This window comes from Eutrigla gurnardus, assembly GCF_963514095.1.
Source record: "Eutrigla gurnardus genome assembly, chromosome: 7".
Classification (NCBI taxonomy): Eukaryota; Metazoa; Chordata; class Actinopteri; order Perciformes; family Triglidae; genus Eutrigla; species Eutrigla gurnardus.
Window position 1 is genome coordinate 22,470,785 of NC_139921.1, and position 12,495 is coordinate 22,483,279.

Below are 12,495 nucleotides of genomic sequence, written 5' to 3' on the forward strand. Positions count from 1 at the left end.
AGAATGGACAAACCCCAATACTGGCTCTAGATAGAGCCATTTGCATTTTCATGGTTTGGCATTGGCCACCGTATCTCTCCCACACGTTTGGCATACGGGAGAAGTTTCAGTTAGTTGCAATTATATTCTTTAAATGTTATTTTATATTCTACTTTTCTACTACTCCTCTCAACAGTAAAACTATTGTCGTCATAACTTCCGTCTCCTGTCAACTGCAGAATCAGGTCCGATCGTACATACAGCAGGTGAACTAGTGTGTATGTGTGTTAAAGGTTGTATACAGCATCACCGTGGAAAAGCTCTCTGATCCGTCTCCTCTAGTGCAGCTCGGCCTGTGTCAGGGACCTAAACTGTGTCAGTAATATTCCATTAAAGGTGATAATACAATCAGGACAGCGAGGCTTTCAGCAGATTATGGCGGCTGGAAGGAGAGCAACAGCATGTGTTTATGTGTGAGGGTGGGTGAGCGTGGGTGTCACCTGTCCTATATGAGTCACATCTGTCAGTGGAAGAGATTACACTTCTGTCTGTAGGTATATATATTTAAAAAAACATCTGGGGGAACTAAGAAATGTGCACAAAGCCAAAAATGAAATGTTTCAATTCATTATGTTCCTATTTCATGAGAATATAATGTTAACTCTACTTGAGTGTATCAAAAATTAAAAAAATGCCTCCTCAATAACAGAACTATAGTTGAATCAAAGCTCTTATAGGATGGCTATTTAGAATTTTGAGATACTATATCAGCAGATTAAATGTTCTCTTCCTTCTTTCCTTGTGAGAACATTTTACTATTGTAGCACACACACACCCACACAGAGCTGGAGAGAGAGAGAACAAGCATCAGATCACACTCCACACGTTACTGTAGATACTGTAGTTTTAAGTGCATCAAATATCGGACACGTTGGACAGATTACCGTGTGACCTGCCCTGAATTCCAAAACAAACACATGAATGATTTAAAGTAAACCAGATCAGAGTTTACTGTGAAATTACAAACAGGGATAAAGGCAGCAGATAGAAGCAGCTGTTAACGTGTGTGTGTGTGTGTGTGTGTGTGTGTGTGTGTGTGTGTGTGTGTGTGTGTGTGTGTGTGTGTGAACGTGGAAGTGTGTGTTGGTACAGTGCAAATCCTCTTTGAAAGGCCAGTTTTGAGCAGTCTGCTAATTATCACATTCTCTCTGATCTTGGATTAAACTACAGTCACACACACCCCCCACCCCCGCCAACACCCTGGCAACAAGACTCCACGGCAACAGTGTGGAAACGGGGCACCATGGAAACAGCCTCCCTCCTCTAAGTGGATGTTGAGAGATGGTGTTCAGGTGGAGAGGATTGTGGGATATGCAGTCCTGTATTATTTTAATTTATCTAATGGGTAAGGTATATGTTTATAGAGGCATTTTTTATATTCTATATTAATCATTTATGCATTTTATTTTCCAAAATGATTCATATAGAATATAAAAAAGCCAAAACTGTATTGGCTTTTCAATTTTCAGGATTTTAGGTTTTGTGTTGTATCATTTAATTGGAATATCTTTGGGTTTTGAACTGTTGGTTAAACAAAATAAAGCCATTTAAAGATGTTATCTTGAGCTTTAGGAAATTTAAAATTTTACATTTTTCTAATATTCTATAGATAAAAACAAGTAACTGATTAATAGAGAAAGTGACAAATGTAGGTAATAATCATTAGTTGTCGCTCTACATTGTTCAGCAAACATTAGTTTGAGGAGCCGAACAGGCCACCTCCTTTAAATCTGGAAAGTGTGCGCCTGCACAAGTCATCAAATATTATGCAATGTATTTAAAAATATAAATACTCATTGTTGCATTTGTTGTTATCGGACTAATTGTTGTGAATCACGGTGATGCAAATGTTCTGCCGTATTGCTCGGTTCCGTCGCAGCCGTTTGAAAGAGGAGCGATTCTGGGAAGTGTTTTATTCACACGCTGGAAAATAGCTTTTAATGCGGCTTGACTGAAGTGGAGCTGTAGTCAAAGACACCTACACATGCAGAACAAGCAGGAGAGTGAGACGGAGGAAGTGTGTGTTTGTGTGTGTGTGTAGAAAGACAGTGCCAGAAGGCGTGAGGGAGAGAGCAGCACCGAGAGAGAGAGAGGTTGGTTGGCTGAGATGGAGAATCACCAAGCGAGTGGCCGCAGGGAGAGAGAGAGCATCAGAGGAGAGTGAAAAGAGGAGAGAGAGAGAGAAGCGAAGCTGATGCAGCTCCTGAGCAGAACAAATGTGTTTGGAGCTGCTGAATATAGGTCACACATCTCCAGTGACTGTTCCCTTCCCTCCACTGAACCAGCCTTCCCGAAGCATGCACTTCATACAGAACCCTGCATGATCCTAGACCACGATCCACGGACCGCTAAATGTTGCCCCCCTATTGCTTTTTACATCAAAAAGTGCATCGCACAAAAGAAAGTCCTGAAGACACCAAGTTCCGACATGGAAGCTGCTCTGATATCTGTTAAGTTTCACGTCTCCTATATATGCAAGAAGCCGTACAGAATGCATACATGTGATTAATATTTTACTGCTCCTTGGATGAAAAAGCTTGAGTGAGGGAAAGCTTTTACTGCTCTACTACTCTCAATACGTACGGGTGTGTAGGGTCCACTCGACTCAATACAGTAGTAAATGATTATTTACAGCCTGTTTAGTTACACGGACTAAAAGGAAGAGGAGAGGACCATGTGTGCTGGGCAACGACAGGACAGAAAGGCAGATGTGATCAACGAGACAGCAGGCTTGAGATACTGTGTCCAAGCTGTTCTCTCCACATTCCCGCCTGTCTGTCTCCCAGTTATCAGTCCGGTGTGGCTGTGCACCTGCAATACAGTCCAGATATTACACAAACACACACACAGCAGACCCACGGAGGTTGGTGGGATCCATCTTTAGGCCTCTCACCGTCACGTCTAATGTCTCCCCAGTAGTTTTTCAGCTAACGTGACTTATTTCTGTGTGTATTTAGAGCACATTATGTCACCGTATTCCCCTACCGAGCCATCCAGTTTGAATGTGAGGGGATTACATACAGTAGTCGACTGCCACCTGACATTTCATGCTCGGCTTGTCGGCCAGCTATCGTGTTTTCTGCCTGAGTTGATAGAGGGAGGTCAGCTGCTCACTCTTCCTGGTTTTAAACGCCGGAGACGAGCGGAGGAACGCAGAGATACACGATGAAGATTGCAGAGGAATGAAGCTCGAGAGGACTCGATTACTCAGCAGCCCCCACTGCATGAAGTCATGTCAAGGGGACCAGACGTGCAGCTGATGCAGGACTGCAGGCCTGAACATCATAACTCAATAAGTCCACTCCATTTTTTCAGGTCTTTTCAGAGTCTGTGCTGCGAGGGGCTGTGGGCTTGGGCGATGTGCGGCCATGCGAATCAATGCTATGATCAATATATTACAACCAGACGGATGGGAAATGGAGCAGGAGGGATGGTTGTTGCACTTAGCTGTTTGGTTGTCATGACATTTTTTTTGTGTGTGTGTTCATATAACACATTATTAGCAGCATTCAATAGCTCACATCGCTGTTTTTCCCCCAGAAATAGCTGGAAAATGAATCCACACAGCCACTCACACACACACACTCACACACACACACACACACACACACACACACACACTCACACACACACACACCAATAAATGGCATGACATCACTGCCAAAGTGGGAGATATTTAAACCCATATCAGATTAACTTAAGAGGGAGGGAGGATAAGTAGCTTGGAGAGGATGGATATTGGCATCAAAGTCATAGCCAAGACTCGTTTCATGAGATTCTGTAGATATGCCACTGAATGGTGTGTGTGTGTGTGGACCAAAACACTCATGAAAGGAGGGGTACCACTATACAACGAAGACCATGGAGGGAAGAATAGAAATGTGAGAGGTAAATTGCTCAAACATGACTCGGGAACTGAATGGAAAACACATTTGTCTTGGTTTTAAAGCACAAGAATGGTTTGTCCATGCAGCATCAGAGGGTTTATTCCCCCATTAGGCACTCGAGGTATGCAGTAGCCCGAATTCATAACCGCAGATTTATATTCAAAAGGCCTACCAGTTGTCTCACCTATAGCCTGTTCCATCCACGTACACACTCCTCCTCCCCCTCCTCCTCCTCCTTCATCCACTCCTCAATCCCCGCAGCCGTGCACACATAACCCACCCATACACCCCTGCTCCATCCCAGTAACACTAAAAAAGGAACAGAAAGGGCATCTTAGCAGCAGCAGTGGTGTGGGAGGGCTGTTGCTGTGGGTCAACACCGTCTCCCCTCCGTTAACAGATTGGCTATAATCCGGGAGGCTGCAGCCTTATGGATGCAAAAGCCCGTGTCGGCTCTCGTTTGGCCAATTTATCTGCGGCTCAGCCTCTGAATGAGTCCACCGGCCAGGCCCCCGATGCTCCGCAGTGACACTCAAATAAACAGCTTTTATGTTTAATCACCGACATGCAGTTAAGACACAGGCCGACTCCTTTTTAATGCTTGTTGGGGAACCGTTGAGCAATGTTTCCAGTCGATGGAAGCAAAGCAACACCTGCCGTCACCAAACCCGATGGAAAAACCCGTAAAAAAAAAAAAAAATCATCATCTCACACAATATAGGCCGTGCGCCGGTGCGAATGTGGGCTACGTCGAAAGGCTTAATCTGTCATCAATGTTCAGCACCGCAGCAGTGACACACATTTCCCCGTGGCTTACCTCCGTGAAAAACGCCTCCATCCTCTCCCTGTTCCTCCCAGAATACGCGCGCCCGGCCCCGCAGAGCGCAGACACCGGCTCCGGTCTCGGCTGCGCTGAAGCTCGGTGAGCGTTCGTGTCAGGACGGCGGGGAGAGAGGTAGCGGCGCCTCCGTGTCGGTGTTTCCCATTCACCGAGCGTTCGTCTTCATGGCTCGGTCGCTCAAACACACCTCACCAGCGTCCGAGCTCTATGCGCAAAAAAAGAAAAAAAAGAAGCCACATGAGGCTTTGATGGGGGGGAGAATTAAAATTGTCCACGCCAGGGATCCGTCGGAGGAGCGCTAATTGAAGCGCCCCGGTTTTCCAGGCTTGCCTCGTTTCAGTGTTCCTGTGCGCGCGTGTGTGTGTGTGGATGCGGGCGTGCGTGGAGTTGAGAGAGAGGATCAGTCCGGGGGCAGAACGAGCTCCTCACACACCGGCGGGGCGGTGCAGACACAGCAGCATCCACCAATACCAATACACACGTATTCAGCTCACATCCACATCCAGGGCAGAGGCAGGGAAGAGTGGAAGTTTAAGGACCCAGTGGTTGTGTTGTCAAGGTTTCCTTTGGTTGGGGACTAGATGAAAGAGTCTCGTCCCACTTGGCCCAATCACCTTGACATGATACAGATTGTACATCATCATCATCAAAAAAAAAAGACAAGGAATATCTCAACTCTCTAAACATTTGCATATGGATTCTTTATTATACTACTGCCTTTTGTGACATTTATTGGTGCCAAATTTGTCTTTTTAGCTTATTGGCTCATCCATCAGGAAGACTCTTCCAATGGATCAAACTTAATTGAGTAAAACATTCGCTTACAACTGCATTATAAGAACTATAAATTACATTTATGACTGCTTTTAATCTTTATTTATTATAACAAATCTTTAAAAATTACTTGACTTTGTGAATCTTCTTATTACGTGTGAACAATTTATTGGCCATGATGTCATTACAACTTATACGCCCTTTATAAAGGGTGACGGATCATAAGCAGGTATGTCCCATTTGTGCATATCCTATTATAATACATAGTAGAAATGATTAATGAAGGATAAAATAACAAATTATGATAAGTTGGCTTGAGTGGATCTGAATTTCTAACGACACAGAAGAAGAAATTCTCCTATCCGAACCGAACTTGTGTCTAAATTAGCCATGAGGCAAGAGCTGTCAGCAGTGTTCACTCTAATGTATATCAAAAATCACACAAAGAGAGAAAAGATAGAGAAGAAGTTAATATTTCTGTGTCATCTTTTCTAAAAAAGCCTATCCCTCGTTGCATGTGAGGAGGAGGAGGCTTGGTTACAGGGTTAGTCGGAGCCCCCCGTAGGGTGAAAAATGATATCTCACCACACATACACACACATATGCACACAGCACCAGAACAGCAGGGTAAAAACACCCCGAAAAAATCAAGGAAGATAACACACAATGTCCCTCAAGACACCGGATTGTATGAATGAGGTAGAAATGGCTAGACAGCTGGCTTGTGTGATGTGGACTCTGTGTGTGTGTTTTTTCTCCAGACCAAGCTGTGGGGGCCAGGTGCAGCCATCAGGAGCCCAGCGGGGTGAGGCCTCTCTGGGGTAAAGCATTGTGAAGCTCAGCCTGTTCCCTCTGGAGCCCTGGAGGTATAGAAGGGGGGGCCTCCTGCATGCCTGGAAGTACTATTTAACCGTGGCGTCCCACTCCATCAGGGAGACAGTTCAAAAGCTATAGCCTCAACCCAAGCCTGTCTGTAGGGGAACACCAACATATGCAAACACACACACACAAACACTCAGGAAATGAGACCTGATCTTTATAATCTTTAATATGAAGTGGCTTTAAGGGAAAACCTTGGTTAACCTGCAGCAGCACAGACAACGATGTCATATAAGATTGTCTTAAACTGGTGGAGGGGTGTGGAGACATATCATGCTCCATAAGCAGAAAGCCCCCATCCAACTAGTGTGGTCCTACAGTCCGTTATGTATGCAGACACGCAAAATGTGTCATGTTTAATGATCTGAAACTGAAGTATATAGATCAAGCCTTGTGAGACAATTTGTCAGAGAATGGCTAAATCACTGTAAATATGCAGTTACACGCTCTAAAAACAATGTTATATTATTGAGGTGCATTCAGGTACCAGAAGCAGTGTGTTGACACTGGACTAACAGAGGTTACAGCGTTGTCGACTTGATTATGGTTTGCAGCAAGCACTTATGAATCATGGTGGATTCTCTGTTGTTTTCTCAGAAGTGTTTCTTTTAAATTTTAATGAACTTCTGAAGGACACTGACATCATTGGCTATTTTGTGAGGAAAAATTGGAGATTCATTTTCTGCCTGTGTTGAAAGTGGACCAAAGTCTGGAAGCAAATGGAAGCGTTTATTTTAAGCATTTGTTTCAAAGTAATGAGGGCGGTTTACCACACAGGAACAATTCAGACGGTGTTAAGTAGAGCTGAAGCTATTCGTTGATTCATCAGTGGATTATTTGAATAATGGTTTAATCAATTAAAGGTGCAATATATTAGATTGGGAGCTTCTCAATGGCTCGTAGCTAACACGGGAAATAACAAAATTGCTGACACAACTAACTTCACCTGAGAGGAACCAGAGGGTGGGCGCTACGCTAGCCTCCGAACATGAACTAAAAGTAGCGGCTATGTCAACAAAGCAAGGAGAAGCTCGGATTACAACACACACAGAGGGAGAGCGGCTTCATTCTCTCATATCTCCACATAGCTAATAGTCGATTGGAGCCACGTTATTGCTCTTGTACCTTAAGGTCACATTATTAATGAAATATATGCTTTATTGATTTTACCAAACATTTTTTTCCGCATTTCTTCTGCACTAAACCTCTCCCGACTGGTCAATATCTACCGAATGCAACAGACACAACTTTGGACCCCTGGAGTGGAGAAGAGGAGGGGGATGCTGCTGCTGCTGCTGCTGCTGCCTAAAAGCCATCGACCCACTCATATAACGTGCCCATGTATACACATACACACACACACACACATTGAAACACACATCAAAAATACAGACATTAGGTAGTCTGTGCTATTGAATTCTCATTACCAAGACAACACCAGGACTGGGTGACCCTCAGTGGTGAATTATGGGATAGAATTTGTTCCCTGCGAGTCAGGAGCAGAACTCTGCTTACTCATGACCACAGCTCTGCATCTCCCTTTCTCCTTGATGTCTCCTACTCCTCCTACTGTTACACTGAATGTGTGTGTGTATGTGTGTGTGTGTGTGTGTGTGTGTGTGTGTGTGTGTGTGTGTGTGTGTGTGTGTGTGTGTGTGGAGGGGGTCGTGGTCATGTCATATGTTGCATGCGTTAATATGCATCACTCGCAATGTCACAGTCAATCAGTTTTACAGCCACAGCATCCCGTAAATCTCTCTTCATTTATTAACCTCTTTCTCTTTCCGTCACCCCTCCTCCGTGACCCCGCACACACATCTGTTTACGGCTGTCTGTGGAGGACACGCTGAATCAGAGGGACGAAGGGGAACTCAGTGTGAAATGCCCCGATCATCAAGCATACTTGTTACTGGTTAACTGGTAAAATGGGGGGACATTTTCAAACGAGGCCTGGAGGCTTAATTGAGTCCTTAACGAGTCTTCTTTTAGTCTCAGAGGTACAAAGATGCATTGTTTGCTCTATTTGAATGCATTTTCTGCAATGGAATTCATACAAATATAATAAAATGTTTTATCAATGCATACAGAAACGTTAATAAAAAGATTCCCCTTGTTATGTGTTTAAAATAATCAAATATTTCATGCCGGATGTTCTTCATTCTTATATTGTGCTATATTATTGCAATCTGCAGTTCATCAATAAAGTCACTCTTCTGACAGTGCAAGGCACTAGATGTTATTATAATAACTGCAGCAGCTTTATGAAAGCTTGTTTTCATCAATCTGCATTATGGTTTATGAGCTGGTTCACAATGACACACACACACATACACACACACACACACACACACACACACACACACACACACACGCACACATTCTCTCACGGAAATGTAATATCAAGCAGATGAGGTTACTTAGTCTCGCTGATTTAATTTATTTTGAATTCTACAATATAACTTCTGTCAGCGGGAGGCAAGCACTTCTGTCCGCACCACTAATTTTCAACATTACTCATCCAGATTCCTGTCTGGACACACAAAATTAAAAACAATGTTTTGATGCACATCATGTCACCCATCAGAGAGCATTTTGAATAGTCAAATTAGGGATTCAGTATCCTACCAACTGAATGCCTCTGTTGGTTTTCAGAGAACTGGAGTTTGTTTGATCAAATCAAGTTCCTCTGGTAATCTCAATCTCAATAATCTGCTAAAATGTAAAAGATGTTCCTCTTTTCCTTTTAGACATGTTTTAATATGCTAAACTGCTTCCTTCCTGTGAGTTGGAAGAGAAGAGTAATACCACTCCCATATCTGTACAGTAAATATGACTGCAAACAGGGAAACCAGTCGGACACAGTCATTCCTGGAGTCTCCACTGGGAAGCTAAACAGCTGCTGGCGATAGCTTTATATTTACCATCCGGACAAAAGAGTCTTCTCATCTAACGCTTTGCAAGCGTGTTTCCCAAAATGTCCAACCGTTCCTTTAAGGGGAGCTAATCTATATTGTTAAGTGTTTCTGTTATTTGTACGTCCAGATTCTGTCTGTCCTGACATGCAAACCATATATATTATATCAATTTTACATCTGTATTGATTTTCAACTACAGCGTTAACATTTCTGCTTAGTGAGGAACGTCTGAAGGACGTCGACATGTCTGGACACCCGACATGAATGGATTTACGATACATGGGCACCAGGGATGCAGCGAGTGCAGCTACAGCAAGGACAAAGGGACAAAGCGGACACGGAGAGACGACGGCTGTGCAAAGATGCAACCTGAATGGCTGATGGTTAAAATACTAAATCATATGAATAGATAAGAAACACATTTTTTAAAATTGCCTCTCCGTATTACAGAGGTGGATTAATGCAAAGATGCTAAGCTACAATCCATGCTGTCTGGTGTCAGAGTTCACTCCCTGGGGACAAGTATACTCAACAATCCAATGATTCATGCATTCCACACCCACACACACACACACACACACACACACACACACACACACACACACTCTCAAAGAGTGACATATATGATGTCACCTGATCTGAATGACTCATGCAACACGAAGCTTGTAGCTCCGTTTTCAAAATGATGACGTCACATTTCTGAGAATAAAGGAGGATAAAGAAGGTCAATTTGGCAGAAAGTTGGGAGTGGAGTGTATATTGCTCCTATCTGGAGACAGCTGTGGACTTTATTTATAAAAACTCATTATGACAGTGCCAGTCAGCGAACAACACTAACCCTGACTCTAAGCTTGACCTTCTCTCCTCCACACAGGTGTCTTACTTTCTTACTATTATCATCTTTCTTTGTGTCATAAGCCAGATGAACACACAGTGATCTAGATCCGTTGCTCATCCTCTACATTGTAAACAGAGCAGAGATCAGTAATGCCTTTGTTCAAGTTGTCTTCTTTTTATAACACACACACACACACACACACACACACACACACACACACACACACACACACACACACACACACACACACACACACACTCACCCACATGCACACAAAAGCAATGGAACCTTGTCAAACATCTCCACTTATATCAAACACGGACAGGAAATTGATTTTAAACTGAACCATTGTGTGTGTGTGTGTGTGTGTGTTTGTGTGTGTGTGTGTGTGTGTGTGTGTGTGTGTTATTTTCCATCCACAAGTGGCCAAAACATCTGTCAGGGGAAATGAGGGACCACAATACAGTGAACATATAGATTCCAGAAGATCCACATACATTGATTCTGGTTCGGGTTTAGAACATTGCGTATTAAGCATATTGCTGATAATCGCACCACACTGAAGGATAACATTTCCCTGTTGTCATATTTCAGCGACCACCATTGAGGACTCGGAGGTGATTTTTGGAGAATGGGGTTTGGGAAACTCAGGGGAACAATACATTTCACAGATGAACGCTTACAAACGGTTGTTTTTTCATACGTATTTTTTACTCGGGGGATGGGTGTCGACTCTTTTCTTTCATTTAATCAAAAATAGAAGACTTCTCTTAAGGCATCAAGATTTATTGAGGTTGATCACTATCCTGTGAAGAACTCACTGGCAATTTAGAGTAGGCTTTAAAACAGTATTTAGACCTTCATGCTGGGAAATATGATCATGAGTATATGAAATAGTTGATAAATTAAATATTTTATTTAAAAAATTGGATCAGGGAGATTTTTTTAAATCCTGGTTCCATTAAATATATATTGACATTGTTTAGACAACAAATAAATTATGATTAATAATATTTAAAAAAAAATATTGCTCAATTTAATAACAGTGATATGAAAATCATTTATTGTATATTGCGCCAAGCCCTACAGGAAGTGGGACAATTAGGGCCTTTGGAAAACTGCCCCAGGGGTACCAGCATGGAGAGGAAGACAAGCCACGATTAACTTTTATTTATTGTATATGCGTGTGTGTGTGTGTGTGTGTGTGTGTGTGTGTGTGTGTGTGTGTGTGTGTGTGTGTGTGTGTGTGTGTGCGTGCGTGTGTGTGTGTGTGTGTGTGTGTGTGTGTGGGCGTGCGTGCGTGTGTGCGCGTGGATTTCATACCTGCTGTGTTGTGTTCACATGGGTTTACAGACAGGAAGGAGCTTGATCTAATTAAGTGGCGAGATGACTTCATCCTGATTCCCTTTTCCCTGCCCCCTTCCCGGTACCCCCACCGTACACAGCCCCACCCCCACCCCTGCTATCGCAGCACCACCCGTGGCAGCATGACAGCACGTCTTTGGACCAAATTAGCTGTCATTGCAACCCCCTAATTCCTGACAGACAGTGGGTTAATTTAATCAGCCCGCTATAGCCTGCAGCAGAGCACAAACACACACATGCAGACATATTATAGTCGTCCGGAATCATAAACAACACAAGGAATAGTTTGGCAACTATGAATTTAACAGTAGTCATTTCAGAAAAAAAGGAGATGGGCTCTCACCTAACTCTAGCTTTAGCTTCATTTTAGTTCTGGGAAAAGTCAAACTTCATTTTGGGGGGCAAAGGGGCAAAATTGTGTCAGGTCATCAAAGTGATCCAAACTACCTTAGATCATCCATAACATCTGCAATTCTACCCTTAACATTAACTGTACAAGCATGTACATAAATAAAATAAGTAAAATAATATAAAAAATAATCAGTTCAAACACGGTATAATAGGTTAAGAGTCAGCAGAGACACTGGTTTATGGTGAGAAATATCTGAGTTAATGTTGGGTGTCCAACAGCTAGTAAGATCTGTTGTGACAGACTTTTTCATGGATTAAACTAAATGGAGCCTAATCCTAATCAGAATAGATTAAATTACCCAGATCACTATAATAGCTGGATTAGGCTGCACAGAATCCCCCCTGATTCAAGACTCCCCTGCCCTTTTTTTAGAGAGAGAGAGAGAGAGAGAGAGAGAGAGAGAGAGAGAGAGAGAGAGAGAGAGAGAGAGAGAGAGAGAGAGAGAGAACTGAGAATCAATGACTTTGTGTGTAATGTGCACATTTTTGTGTTTGTTTGTCTTCCACACTTCCACCACACTCATTCATTCCCTTCTGTCTGGGGAG

At 43.1% G+C, this 12,495-nt stretch overlaps 1 protein-coding gene across 1 annotated transcript in view; it reads right to left on the bottom strand.

Annotated features, from left to right (window-relative positions):
- myo10l1 (myosin X, like 1) overlaps positions 1–4,995 on the bottom strand; it is a 35,902-nt gene extending 30,907 nt beyond the window's left edge. Inside the window, exon 1 of the mRNA XM_084013479.1 lies at positions 4,744–4,995. Within this exon, the coding sequence (XP_083869605.1) occupies positions 4,744–4,764 (21 nt within the window). The 5' untranslated portion in view covers positions 4,765–4,995. The remainder of the gene's footprint in view (positions 1–4,743) is intronic.
- Positions 4,996–12,495: the final 7,500 nt, after the last annotated feature.